This window comes from Gouania willdenowi, chromosome 9, assembly GCF_900634775.1.
Source record: "Gouania willdenowi chromosome 9, fGouWil2.1, whole genome shotgun sequence".
Taxonomy (NCBI): domain Eukaryota; kingdom Metazoa; phylum Chordata; class Actinopteri; order Blenniiformes; family Gobiesocidae; genus Gouania; species Gouania willdenowi.
This window is the reverse complement of record NC_041052.1, coordinates 6,210,038-6,225,648: the sequence shown is the minus strand read 5'-3', so window position 1 is coordinate 6,225,648 and position 15,611 is coordinate 6,210,038. Positions and strand designations below refer to the sequence as shown.

Here is a 15,611-nt window from a genome sequence, read left to right as displayed (position 1 = left end):
TGAAAAAAAGATTTAAAAGGTTGAAACTGCCACTTTAAAGTTTGTTTTGATCTCCATTGTAAAAGCTATTATTGACATTGTCAGGAAAAGTTTGATGCATTGCATTGTGGGATGTCTGTTCCTGTAGATGGATGCATAGAAGTGTTTTTACAGTGATTTCTTGTGTTTTTTCACCAGAAAAGGAGGGCAGTGATTGGTGAGATTTTTGGCAAACACAAGAATTCACAATAAGAATGAAGTCGACATATAAAGGGATATAATGTGTTTGTTTGAAGGCTAAAAGTTTACATAAATTACTTTAAAGAGATTACACAAATTAGTAACAATTATTATTGAATTTAATAATAACACTTTAGAGGATCATCTAAAGTGCATTTATATGATGGGTTGTGTATCGCCTTAATTTAATTTATATTCATACAAATATTTTCATGGACATATGTGCAATATCAGCACTACGCAGAGTATTTCTAAATGTTTGTGATTAAAGATGGGGATTGTATGTGTGCGTGTGGCTGTGTCACGTGTCTCTTTAAGTGTTGCAAATGCTAATTTTGTTGTACATTTCACACAAAGACATTAAAGCTTGACACTATTTTAGTGCAACATTTCTGTAAATAAGTGTCAACATACCAATGTAAACAAATAAGTATCTCCAATAATGCTTTCAGAAAACAAAAAATAGGGTCTTTGTTACCAGTGACACAATTATAGTGCAATATTCCAGTAAATAATATATTGATTCCATCAACAAACAGTGACAACATGTCTGTGAAGACCTACCTGCAAAAGCAGAAAAGGTTTTGAAAAAAAAATTAATTAAATTTAAAAATTAAAAAAATTAAAAACGATACTTAGCGCGAGCATATCGTGCGAAAAAAAAATCGCAATATATCGCCGTAACGAGATACCGTCACACTCCTAATTAGGACTGTTAGCACCTTTATGATACACCTGATTTTGTTCAACTGTATCAATGGAAAACGATGCACATTCATAGAGAAGTTACAGCAAATACTGACTTTATTAAACTTTTAGTTTAAAAAAAAAAAAATTGCTTATATTCTTAAAAGCAGCCTTTGTTTACATAATTTTACAAACCTGCCTAGAACATTTAACTTATGATGCATTTCCAAACCTGGACAGTTAAAAGTCAACAATAATACCTTGACTTGGAGCACCGCTCTATGTAACCTGATCTCCGACTATAAAAAGCATTGAGCAGCTTTGAAAAAGTCACAACAAGCAATGGCCAGAAAACAAGTATAAATGAGCTTTGTCTGAATCTTATTCAACAGTATGTGTTGTTTAATACATCATTACTCCAACTGTATCACGTCAACAGAGCTTAACGCTGAATTAAAACTCAAATAAACCAAACTAAGTGTAGCGACGAGGTGACGTTACACTTATGGACTGTTACACTTATGAACTGTTGTAATTTAAAAAAGGTAAATTGTAATACTGTGACAAACTGCAGTGCTTAATCAAATTAAGAAAACACGTTTTGTTGTATTGGTTTAATTTATTTGTCATGTAATCAGGAAGACAGGTGGTGATGCACATGGTTCAGGCCACAGGATTCATCTAGTGATAAACACAGAAAATACATTTCAGTTTAATTGATAAATAACTTAGTAGTGACATGAAAGATAAAACAATTAAATATGTTCTGGTATTCTGCATGTGATTGAAATGTGATCTTCAACAAAGCTTACCTGTGAATGCTCTCTTCCTCTTTCCTGAGGTGTTCGGGTAAAATAATTCCCCGCTTTGGACACCTTTTTATAGTTCCAGGTGGGAGAGACCAAGCAGAGACTAGGAACAGGGGAGCTTGATGTTTGTAACTCAATGTAAATATGTAGTTTAATAATTTAGGGGAAGTATATAAGATTAATGATATTAATACGGGGTTATTGTTTGTGATAATGTCTGTTAGGAATTGTTTGTGTAAATATTTATGTGGTACTTTTAATATGCAAATTAAATGTCACCCCATGCTTGGTACAGGCTAATTAGTGGTGCACCTGTATATAAGGAGCTTCATTCTGTTCAGTAGAGAGTTGAGTGGAGATTGAAGTACACTGGGCTTGTGGTGTGCATTAAAAATAAACAGATAAACTGATGCATCAAAACCTGGAGCCTGGTTTCCTCATTGACTGCCTCCACTGCTACGGTTGCTCTTTGACACTAAGTAACATTGTAACATTGTTAGAGGTGAATAGTTAGCTTTAGCACAAACTGATCAACACAGACAGCCTTTATGATGCAGTGATGACGTCTCACGCACAGAATGAAAGGATCTGACATAGTAATGGTGACACAATGAAGAGGTTGGTAGGCAAAGTCTCACACATTCAACTGTCTATTGATTAATCAATGAACACTGAACAAAGCTTTAATGAGAGCGAGAGGACACTACAGTGCCAGACAGACAGAGATCAACTCACCGTCTGTAAAGTGACAGAAAGCAGGAAAAGAAGGAAAGTTTCAATCAAATACAAATACAAAAAATGAGACAGAAACAAGCCAACACGTGTGTAATATCCTCACAAATGATCCTATTCAGCACATTAGTATGAGATCTAGAGCCAGTTTTAGTAGCAGATAATCAGTTTTCATAACAGATTTAGTATTTTCACGCAGCAAAAGTGAATTAGTCATTGCGTGACTTCAGTGTTCCAGCAGGATTTCTAGTAAATATTAAAACTAGACAAATAAATAACCCCCCAAAGCCAGCCAGGGTTCCCTCTGGGAATTTATCTCAAAATAGTAACATCAGCTATCACTCCAACAGCCATTAATAATAAAAACGGCTCATAGAAGCTTACCTTTAAGGGCAATGACCTTACTGGCCGGGTTCATGATGGCGCTGTCCGCAGAGATGGGTCTCCTGATGGGGTGGGTGGGGTCGGACATGTCCACAATCACCACTTGGTTCTGCTCGCCCACCTTCTCTCTGATGCAGATGAACTTGTCCGACTCCATGGTCAGGTAGCTGAAGCCGATGTTTGCTGGATTCACACCTTGGTTCTGCAACTAGAGTAGAGAACACATCCGGTTTGAGAAATACTAAGAAGATTCATTTCATTTGAGGAATATGTTTGTTTTGAACAGGGACAAGATACAAACTAATAGAGAATAAGGAAACCTCACCAGAGAAAACAATCAAAGATGTTCAAAATAGTATATGTGATCCATGGACACATAATTGCAACAAAAAGACAGTCATCAACATCCCCCGCCAGAATGGTTATCACTCACAACTTTTTCCAAAATGTCCTAAATCTAAGAACTTAGATGTATACATAAGACTGTCCACTCTCACCTTTGCTTTTTGCAATATTCGTTGAACCTCTCGCAGCAGCTGTACGTCAGAACTCTGTTATTAAAGGAATCCACTCATCCATCTCAGAACACAAAATTAATCTCTACGCGGATGACATTTTACTCTATTTGGAAGAACCGCAATCCTCTTTAGAGGAAGTATTTAATCTAATAAACAGCTTCTCTAAATTATCAGACTATTCCATTAACTGGACAAAATCATCAATCCTCCCTTTGACAAAAAACTCTTGGAATCCTGCACACCAAAATCCACAACACCCCTCCACCACAAATACAATTAAATATCTAGGCTTAAATATATCACCAAACTTAAATGAATTAATTAAACTAAATCATGATCCGATGTTGGACAAAGTCACAGAAGATCTGCGGAGATGGAACAATCTCCCCATCTCACTACTTGGCAGGATAGCCTCAGTTAAAATGAAAATCTTACCAAAAATAAACTACTTGTTCTCAATGATACCACTGAAACCACCAAAACAATGGTTTCAAAGATTAGATTCTACAACTACAAAATTCTATACTAGAAATAAAAAACCTAAAATAAGCCTTTCTACCCTTCAAAAAAACAAAGACGAGGGTGGTTTAGAAGCCCCTAATTTCATGCATTATTACTTAGCAAACCAAATACTATATTTAACAGAATGGCTAAATCCAAAAGAATACTACAACACCTGGCTAGAAATAGAACAGTTAGACTGCAAACACATTAAACTCTCTGATCTCCCTTTTATCACTGCGACCCTCAAACATCACAACTGCTTTAAAAACCCACTAATTGCCTCCACACTGACTGCATGGTGGAAAGCCCTGGACATCACAAATGGCCAATTAAAAACTAGTATACTCTCTCCAATCTGGCACAACCCCGACTTTAAAAATAAAAAAACACCACTCTATCTGAAGACATGGGAAGAGAGTGGAATCACTCATCTCCAAGACCTTTTTTAAAATGACAAGATCAGGTCATATAACAATCTAACCCAAGCATTCGATATAAATAAAAGTAACTTTCTACAGTACTTACAAGTAACAGAGACAATAAAGAAAACCACTCCACTAGACTTAACTACGTTACAACCTCCAGAACTGGCTATATATATGAAAAAAATCTCAACAAAATCAAAAAAACTCTCAAAAATATACAGAGCGCTTTCGAACACTAACTGTAATTACTTACCAATCGCGAAGTGGGAGGCCGAACTCTCAATCACCCCGAGCACTGATTTCTGGGCAGAAATTTGTTGTAATACTTTTAAGATGACAAAAAACACAAACCTTCAGCTAATTCAATACAAGGTCCTCCACAGATCCCACATTACCCAACAGAAAATGCATAAAATGGGCTTCTCAGCAACAGACATCTGCTCTCAGTGCACCCAGAATACAGCGGATTCCTATTTACATGCCTTATGGCTTTGCTCCCCAGTTCAACACTTTTGGATTCTAATCACTGAAAAACTGTCCTCCATTTTGGACTACAGAATTCCTTTATCTCCAAATCTTTGTTTGATTGGAGACCTGACAATGCTTCAACCTCCAGCAAACCAATCACAATCAATCCTTGCGGCACTAGCCATAGCGAAAAAAACAATATTACTAAATTGGAAAGACAAAAAATCCTTAAACATAAACCAATGGCAAAATCTCCTCACAGAATTTATTTCCATGGAAAAGATGTCTGCTCTCAGAAAACAAAAAAAAATAACGTGCTTTGAGGAGCGTTGGACTCCTTTTTTAAGGCTGTCCCCTTTGAAGACACCACAAACTGAGTAAAAAAAAAAAACCAACAAGGGCAATAACTCCGGAAAAAAAAATTGTGCATTTCTCATTTTCGAACTCCACCAAGGTATATTAATAATATCCAAACTCCTGACTTAAGTTGGGGCTTATCCAGCAAGAGATTCGTCTGCATCAGCCATGTTTGCACAGAATGTACTCTTGCGTTGCGCAGGCGCAGTAGTTGCCGTTGCTAAAGCTAGACTATAGTGCAAGACTAGTGAGGTTAAGACAAAAAAAAAAAAGAATTTCAACACCTATAAATCGATTTTGGAAACTTTTCATGAAATATTTTTCTGTTTAGGCGGTTAAAATGTATGTAACTCATTAGTTAATAATAGCTGGGTCAGTTTTTTGTCACATCTACTGTTAATGACTGTTGTTCTCTGAGTAAAATAATCTAACATTCCCCACTAGATAATAAGTCATAAAAGAATTGAGTATCCACGCTGATATAGTATTGGGTCGATATCAGCATCAGCCAATATTCAAGGCCACGATATCAGTATTGTATTAAAAAGCAGAGTAAATCCAAAACGATGAGAAATCCAAACATTCTTCCTTTCAAAGAGTTTGAATTTACAGTCTTAATAAAGCTGCTAATGTCTTTTGAATGCTTTAAAATATTTTGATAAAAAAGTAAGATTTTTTTTTAATCATCATTTTTTTACATGAAATGTTGACAATATCAAACAACTTCTTTTTTTTTTTTTTTTTTTTTTTACAATAATATGGATTGAAGTAAATCCTAAACTGAGTTTTACTATATTTATGCCGGCTGTGAATGTCTAGTTATCAAATTTAAAAAAAAGAAACCAGTGTGTGACGACCCTGAAGAAACAATTCCAGTATTGATCCTTTAATGCTTAGAATGATATAGAATATTTTTTATCAATAGCTGTAAGTTCTTTGACCCATTTACTTTGCAGTAAATTGCAAAAAAAAAAAAAACAACAAACCTAGCAGATAGATTTCCCGCTGCATGAAATACAATCACAACTCAAACAACACAAATAAATGAGGAGATGATGGTCAAACAGAGAAACGATTGTGTGCATTGTCCGATGAGCTGTGAGCAGAGAGGACGGATCCAAAACGCACTCGCCCTCTGATGACCCAAGTGACGGCATTTCAGTCTGAGACAAACAGAAAGGAATCCTCACACTCATGACAAGGACTGTATTATCTAGCGTTGGGCTGGCAGAGGACGACAACATTCAAATCATGTCCTCTGCAAAACAGGAAGGGTGCAGTAGTCTGCTGCGGTCAAGGGTGTCCAGCAAACTGCAGTTAAACATTCTGATTACTGTAAGGTTTTGTTTTTGGGATTTAGACTTCAAATAATTGTCATAACAAACAGGATTTTACTTTTTAGGTGCGACCACGGTTTTAGTCTCAGCTGAAGACCGAAATCAATAAGCAGCAGGTTTTTTAGGACAACAGTCTCTTCAAGGCAATGTGTTCATACCACAGAGAAGCGCCGAGGGGAGATCCACACCATATGGTTCCTCTAATGGAGACTGCCAAAAATGTCTGTGGGAGTAGTAGGTGAGAGGCCCACAATGCAGGCATTAGAGAAGGAGGCAAGGAGGGCTGTGTTGGAAATATCATACTAACGTACTACTTATATTAACTCTGATGTCAAAATTTGTATTTAGTGCCTTCACATTACATAGTATGAAAAGAGTATGCAAGAAATACCTGAATGTGTACTAGTTGGGGACATTTTTTAAGAATGCACAGTGGGCACACTCGTCACACTCAACTGCCCCATGATGCATTGCGAGCAGAATCTGAAATCGTCCTGGGGCCGGCTTCAAGCCAAAATTCAAACATCCCCTTTTCAAAACAAAAGCATCTCTTCTTGTTTTCAATTGGTTTTTAACACTTTTGTAAATAGGGCTCTTGTTTTGAAGTTATCCGGAAGTTTTGTCAGTAGCACATTGGCGGGTCTCTGAAAATCTCCGAAATGTCGGCATGAAATGTTTCTGCAAGCTTTCAGAACTTTCAAAGCTGGCGAATCTATGGAGATATTTAGCCTCAGAGTGCTTTGGTTTTTTGTTCTAGGTTCAAAAGCATCTTTGGAAACCTGAAGTATACTTGAGTTGGATGGCCATGATCATCATCCTAATCATATTCATAGTAAACAGTATATACTCATTGAATTTGTAGTGTATAGTACTAAGTAGGGCTGGGCGATATAGACCAAAACTCATATTTCAATATTTTTCCTCGATATGGCGATATAAGATATAAATCTTAATAATTTTAGGTCAAATGAAGTCAGACCAGAAAGACAATTCAGGGTTAAATTTGCTGATGCAAAATGCCACACAGGCACATTTATTAACATAGACCTGCACAAGATGTCCCACTTTAGGCTTTTTCTCCTCTAAGGGACAGCACGTGTGAGTGAGTTCTGTAGTGTACCTTGTTTAGGGGAAGATCTGGGTTAGGACTCACTCAGTAATCCATCAAACTGTGCTTTACATGCTGAGAAGAGGCTAAAGCAGCAACTCCTAAAACAAGTATTTTAAAACACAATAAACTATAAAATGTATATATATATATATATATATATATATATATATATATATATATATATAAATAAATGTAGGTGATATCGTGATGATGAATATCGCCAAAATAGAAAAGTCGATATATCTTAATTCCCAATATATCGCCCAGCTCTAGTACAGAGTGTGCCATTTTGAACACAGCCCCTGACTTCTTCTACAATATAATGATTCCTGGTATTAGTGACAATATGATGAGTGTGTGTGTGTGTGTGTGTGTGTGTGAGTCAAACTGATGCATTAACCTCTAGTAAGAACTAGGGAAGAATAAATGAGGTCTGTATTCTGTACGTGTGCCCAGAACAGTTCCAGGAATACAGACCTTTTAGCAATTTATAGTCCAGGGTGGGGCGACTGACTAAGCGGAAGAACCCCCCCACCCATTGGTGGAACATTCCAGCATAAAATCGCACTTCAACTACACAACCTGTCTCCAGCGACCCATTAACTACCTCTAGTGATGCATCACACACTCCAGTAAGTCATCCTGCCTCAACAGCTGAGAATACCAGAGCGAAACACAGCATTAATATCTCCAAAGGAAGAATTTTTTTTATTATTTTGAGCAAAGAAATATGGTGAGTCAGACTAAGGCGTCACATATCTGGGAAATCTGAGAAAACACAACAAAATTACAACCAATTGGTTTCAAAAGGGATGAAAACATTGTAACAGGAAACAAGTGAATGGAAGTGTTTACACATTCAGTATCTGTGAGATAGTTAGTCAATTATTATATCAACTAAGTCAACTAGCAACAACTTTCCTTGTGTTGGCCTACAGGCGAGCTTTGGCTTTGAGATGGGCGGGGGGACGGGAGGAGTTTGCATGTGGGTGGATTAAACAACTCAAAGTTAGTAATAATAGTATGTGTGTGCCAAGCTTTATTATTTGTAGATGTCCGAAATAGTGGGTTTGTTTTATTTAGCGAATAAAACATATGTATAAAAAAAAAAATAATGACACTAAATTTTGTATTTCATTTTTTTCCTAATAATTGTTTTTCTCAATTATGTTGTTTTTGAAATCATTGGGTGTAATAATCAAAATCGTAATTGAATTTTATTATTTTATTATTGCACAAAATCGTGCAAGATTTTACAGCGGAGATACACAAAGTTAATAGCATTAGTTAAACTCAATTAACTGCATTAAAGCTGTGACTCACAATGTTTTTTTGTTAGATAAAATGATAGAACCTTTCTGTAGAACCAGCCAAACATCCAAAAATTGTTCTGAACACTGTGTCCACAATACCAGCCCGATCACCTCCAAAATCAAAGTGTTTCTTCCTTTTGACGTCGTCTGTCAGCTCACCAAATTTCATTTAAATCCATTCATATTCATTTTTGAGATATCCTGCTAACAAACACCAGTGAAAACACACCTTGGCATCTCTTTACGGATGCATAAAAGTGATGAATATATATTATAGATAAATATATTATATATTTATGTATATTCAATGTGTATTTATATATTTTTGTTTTTTTTTTTTACCATTTTGTGTGTATTACATATGCAGGCTTAGAAGTAGCACTTCTAACAGTTACAATTCCACGTTGGACTATTAAATAATTGTCTAATGCTGGAGCTGATCAACTGTGATGTTTGATCTTTTAAAAGTCATAACAGCAACATTATCAAATGAAAGTGAGATGGAATGGTTGGACGGTTGGTTAGGGTTAAAGCTAGAGGCTTGGAGAAGCTTGGTGTTGTTCAACATCATGCATCAAACAAGTATTTGTAGACAGTCTCTGCAACGCGTCTACATTTTCCAGCCATCCACCTTGGATCACAATGCCTCATACTGTGGAGGACTTTAATAAAATAAACATTTACATTGATTTAAAAAAGTTTTGCCAACTCTATAAAACTCAGGGGGTCAGGTTAGTGCCTCTTCTATGTTGTTCTCCTTAGTGCCAGAGCCTAAACTATAAGAACAGAGCTGTAAATACAAGGTGAAAAAAAAGCTAAACAACTTGAGGCCCAACTTCTATGGTTTGCAAATTCCAATCATATTTCACTTTGCTGGAGCCAGCGAGGATCACAGAAGAATACAAGGTGGAACATAAATCAGTCTGTTGCTTATCAAACTCTCAGAGCAGGAGATTTGTTAGAGATGCACAGCTCAGGGCTCTTTTATAACTCAAACGTTGCCCCGTTCTCTATCGGGGGGTGCAACGCTAGCACTGCTGACAGTGAGGAGAGGGGCAGCAGTTTCAGGATGCATAAAGGATCTTTGACCAAGAAAGTGGGGCTTTTGGTCATAAAAAGAGAGCAGAGTGAAAGGCCATTTCAATGGCTGTGCTGTTACCAGAACAACAGGCTAAAGGCCAGGGGTGGTGGAGGGGTGCGTCACAAACTTTCTCTGTGGCTGCTGATGGATATTAGTCCAAACCAAATAAAGAGAATGTTTAGAGTGGAAACGGCTCCTCAGCAGATGACTAAAGAACTGTTTGATTGACTTGTTATTAATCACACAGAGCTTTAGTGAAGCACGAGCCAATCAAAGACTACTACTGCAACTGTTAATGATGCTCAATCTAAAACCAATAACAACATTTTCTCCCAAAATGTCGATATACAATCTAAATCTCGATATTTTTAACTCAATGAAGTCTAACCAGAAAGACAATTCTGGGTTAAATTTGCTGATGAAAAACGCCACACAGGCACATTTATTAACAAACAGCTGCAAATATGTGCCACTTTTGGCTTTTACTCCTATGAGGGAAAGCACGTGTGAGTGAGCTCTGTAGTGTGGCTTGTTTAGGGGAAGGTCTGGAATAGAATGCACTCAGTAGACCATCTAACTGTGCTTTTCATGCTGTTTTTAGAGGCTGAAAAAGCAACGACTCCTTAAACGAGTATTTTAATACAAAATAAATGAGCTATAAAATAAGAATATATCGTTAAGAGGCAATATTGTGATTTTCTATATATCTTGAATCTCTACATGTTGCCCAGGCCTACCCCCAGTATGTACTAAAGTGAGCAAAACTATTCAATTTCTCAGCAGCTTATCTGCATTTTTTTTTTTTTTTTAACCAATGGTGCCAAAGACACTACATACAATAATAAGATTAATTTTCAAATAATGAAATCCACGTCTTCCAACTGCCTCCAAAATGTCTACAAAACTGAAACACTTTGGCCTGCAGAGTGATTTTAATATTTAAGAGAATGGGATCGAAGGATGCATCCACACTGATTTAGTCCTGGACTTGGTCCGAATGGGCGGAGGACAGGGTGATCATTTTATCACCTGATCCGCTGGAGTCCAGTTTGGAACGGATCAGAAGTGGCTGAGGAGAGACTTCTTAAGGCAGTAATACAACAAGTTGCTGTGATTTTGATGGTTTTAAAGCACTGTTTTGCACCATCGCTGGCTCTCCTGACCACCCACAATACTTTGTGATCTAAGTTGTCGCCAATACTTCCTATGTTTGATCCGCTCCCCATGCGGTTGTGTACACAACGCTCCTAATCGCGCTAGACTTCGATTGGAGACACTCAAGAGACTGACAGAAACAATTGGTCTAGAATTTGATCCGCTCCAGACTTCGTTTGCGTGTTCACACCAACCAAACGAGGAGAACTATCAGAGCAAACACATCCTAGAGCATTTTAATCACTCTAGGAGCCGTCGTGGGAATGCACCCTCAGTGAATTAAGTATGGTAAAGTGATGGTTGATGTCAAACCATTATAACCAGTGAAGCCAACAGAAGCAAGGTCATCAGGGTCAAGAGACAATGCTGAGGCACAATGACTTTCCTGAGGTTTAGGAGCTACCGACATTGGCACAAAGTGTGTAGAAAGGAAAGGGATTCTTTTCGAGCCATACACAGTGCATAGCATGGATGCAGAGATGATGTCCTCTGAATCAGTGCAGATGTTCTCTAGAGTGATGAATCATTCTTCTTTATCCAGTGTTCTGGCCTTAAATTTAACACCAAACTTGTACTTGCCTGAGAGCATTAAGCCATGTAGAGTTATGACATACAGTACCTGCATTTCTAGGGTTAGGACTTTTTATGTTTTATGCTGTCAGCATTTTCTAGAGAAAAAAAAAATTGGTGTCCTCCGGGCAAACAGTTTAATAGTAATTCCTTATCAGCAGTAAAGTCCATAAAGTCATTAAAAAGCAGGTTTTGTGGGAATAAACTTGATCGTCCTACACAGAGTCTGTGACTCTGAGCCAGACCCTCACTTGGGCACCTTTTTTGATCAGCTGGTAATACTGTGAATTAGCTCTGCTCTCACTATTGTGGTCGTGGTCTCTGCAGGAGGGTCTCTCTCACACACACACACACACACGCGCACACACACGCACACACACACAACAATTAAGTCCCTCAGTTGTGCATGACTAGTACATCAGCTGAGCTCTGTTTTAGTAGCAATGACACAACATGTCACAACAGCAGTAGTGATGGATGACAGCAGCAGGATGAAGGGCTTTCATTGCAACACACACACACACACACACACACACACACACACACACACACACACACACACACACACACACACACACACACACACACACACACACACACACACACTATTTCTACAAGTCATCATCAGCCTGGCTGTAGGAACCAGGCCTGTGGCTATATTGAGCTGCAGCCCCAGCTTCACGGCATTTAAATGCGGCATGTGCGCAGTGAGCGCGGACACACAAGCACGAGGAGCCGGGTAAGAAAAGAACCAGTCCGGGTTCGTTCCGGAGGCTTTTTTTTCTCAGTCTCCTCTTACCTGCAAATGTTCCTGGAAGCGTATTGGGAGTATTTGAGCCATGTCTGCGGTAATTCCAGCCCTGGGGGGGGGGGGAGAGTCCGTGTGAGAGGAGAGGGGAAGGGGGGACAGCCGCAGGACGGAGGTGCTGTTTGTCAGTGAGTGTCCAAAACGCCCCAAAAGTCCAAATGATGTCGGTGTGTGAGAGTGTGTGTCTGTGAGGCTTCTGCTGGTTTCATGAGAACACGGCGAGTGGCTGCTCTGCTCCAGTGCTCCGCAGCCCACAGCGCACACCGGTCCAATACCACGCACCTCCGCAACGAAAACTAGTCCAGCTAAACTATATTTCACTCACACCAATCTTTGCTACGGCATTAAAAAAGACGCCGGTGCCATTAAGTGCTGTCCTTACTCACGATAGTCCTCAGTTGATGATTATTGTCCAAGCAGCTCAGATATGGTCCATTTAGTCAATAGAAAGCTATCAATACAGAAGGTGCTGTGTTATTGTGCCGGGTGTAGCCCTCCGCGGAGCCCCTTCCCCTCTGCCTCCCCCTCCTCTCACCAACTTCAGGATCACACGCGCCCCACCTTCTGCTCTAACGTGTGTGTGTGCGTGCGTGTGCGTGTGCGCGTGCGCGTGCGTGTGGCTAGATGTGAAAGCTCTGCAGGTATGGACTGACATAGCTTAATCTTTACCACATGGGCAACCGGAGGTGCGGGGGCCACATGCGGCCCCAGTTCAGATTTTTCCAGGCCCACCAAGCAAGCACACAAAACCACAATCAGGATGGAATGCACAAATTAACTCAAACGACAAATTAATTAACTAAAAAAAAAAAACATAAAGTGACCGAAAATAGACAAAATTGTTCTTTAAAACACACAAAATGACTAAAAAAATACACTAATTATTTTCTAAAAAAAAAAAAAAAAATACACAAATTGGCTCAAAAATCTCACAAAAGAACATGAAGGAAAAATATCCTAAATTAGTGAAGACATTCAATACAACAACAAAATTCAGAGAAAACACATAAAACGATAAGAAAAATATACCAAAATGATTTGTTATTTCCTGCATTAAAGCTGCAATATGTAATTTTTTTTTTTTGGCATAATTGGGTCAAAAAAAATTAAAAAATCCATAATCATCATTGAGCATATTGTGGTCAAAGTGTTCTGAATGGACAGTGAATATATTCTCCTTCTCTTGACCCTGTAAAATGACATTTATAAATCCAGGAGCGTGACTCTCCTAGAATCTGGATCGATTGATTGATTGATTGATTGATTGATTGATTGATTGATTGATTATACTTTATTAATCCCCAAAGGGAAATTCAGTTTCAGTTACATCCCAAACAAGAAACAAGAAAAGACAATCACATATAACATGGGGGGGGCGCAGGGACGGCTAATTGTCATTTCTACAAACACGTGTGTTCCATGAGCTGTTTTTGGCGTTACTATTGGCTGCTCGACTGCAGTCAGACGCGTTCAGGTCCCTCGGTAGTAAAAGTCTAATCACGGACGTCTAATCAAAAGTCTTCATAACAGCGTTAGACACAACAGTTACACAGTAAATCAAGCGGTAAAAGACAGACCGATGTGAAGAAGCAACAGTTTAAAGGCACAAACACTGAGAAGGGACGGATCGCTTTCGCTTTGCATCCGCGCGGACCTCTGTCACAGCTCTCTGGCGGGGACAAGCCAACAGCAGCAGCCACTGCTCAGGACAGTAACTACAGAGATGCGTGTATACATGTTAGAGTCTCTAAAACACCAGAAAAATCTCCAATAACACAAGATAAAGTCCATACACTTGTCACTAGTCTATATTGAGAAAAGACACCGGTAAGGGAGCTTGAGTTTCAGTTTCGGTTTCAAAACGGAGCGGAGAGAGGATTCTGCAAACTGCAGCTTTAAAGCTGCGGAGAAACTCAAGGCCCAGGGGCCAAATCCAGCCCTTTAGAGCATCTAATCCGGCCCGCAGGAGAAAGTAAATTAACGGAGAAAACATAAATCATTGGGTAGATTATCAACAAATACACCTCCAAACATAAACTCAATAAAAATTTACAATATTTGCAGGGCTCACAGTTTTTCCATTTTTATATCACATGATGACAGCCATCTTTAACCTGTTGAAATAACACAATTTTTCTAAAATCCTGCAATTTTCTTTAATTTATTCCACAAAAGTTTTCACAATTAAATAAAAATTGGTTTCCCGCCTATAACCTCCGGCTTACTTCAGATCCAACTGGTCTGCATTCGGCCCCTCAACTTAAATGAGTTTGACACCCCTGAGATAGACATAGTGTTGGCCTCATAGATAGATAAATTGGAGATTATTTGCTGAAAAAAAATCTAAAAGCTTGAAATTGCTGCTTAAACGTTTGTTTTCATTTCCACTGTAAACACTTGGTTTATTGATACTTTTGGAAAAGTTCCCCGCATTGCATTGTGGGATGTGGAGTCCCATAAACAGATGCATAAAAGGGGGTTTTCTTCATTCTTATAGTGATTTCTTGTGTTTCTTCACCAGACAAGAAAGACTGTGAATCACCTTGACATAATTTTTGTTCCAGGCTGTTCCCGGAATTCCCCGTGATATTACCTTAGTCTGCGAGAAAAATGATTTCAGCTGGATTTGGATCTTACCATGGAAACCCCAAAATAAAAATCCAGCATTGTTTAGCTGTAACTTTTAATCTGTGATAACACTAGAAATGTTTTGAGAAGCTTTTGGGGGCAAACACAAAAAAATCACGCAAAATATTACTATTTGGGTACATTTCAAAGTCTGTTTAATGACAGTTTTTTGGTCTTTTCTCTATGATACGTGATGTGAAACCCCTTGTCTGCACTTAAACAAAACACTTGTTTTTCAGATCCATGATTTATGGTTTAAGCAGGTTTAACCACCAGTGTTTGGTCACACACATGCACGCACACACTTACTGTACACACTTAGGACACTGACTAATGAATAGCTGATAATGGACCTAAACCACCCGACGTGTGAATAAAATAAACTTGGTCAGCCGATATTATTGTGCAACATCAGTAAATATGGATCTGGGTTATATCACAATATTTGTACAATGTCCCAGGGAAAATGCGGCTAATCTCTCTTTTTTTTTTTTTTTAAGCCTTG

General features: G+C 38.4%; 1 protein-coding gene across 8 annotated transcripts in view; it reads right to left on the bottom strand.

Moving 5' to 3' along the window:
* Positions 1–13,015, bottom strand: part of cltcl1 (clathrin, heavy chain-like 1) — a 42,647-nt gene extending 29,632 nt beyond the window's left edge. For 4 of the 8 annotated variants that reach the window (XR_003674792.1, XM_028457277.1, XM_028457280.1 and 1 more), the window contains exons 1-3: positions 12,470–13,015; positions 2,832–3,039; positions 2,451–2,453 (exon numbers count right to left, since the gene is read on the bottom strand). Coding sequence is in view for 7 of the 8 variants with exons in the window: in XM_028457277.1 (XP_028313078.1) it covers positions 2,451–2,453; positions 2,832–3,039; positions 12,470–12,511 (253 nt within the window). In the remaining variant the exon portion in view is untranslated. The remainder of the gene's footprint in view (positions 1–2,450; positions 2,454–2,831; positions 3,040–12,469) is intronic. The other 4 variants (XM_028457275.1, XM_028457278.1, XM_028457276.1 and 1 more) reach the window with 2 other exon arrangements.
* Positions 13,016–15,611: the final 2,596 nt, after the last annotated feature.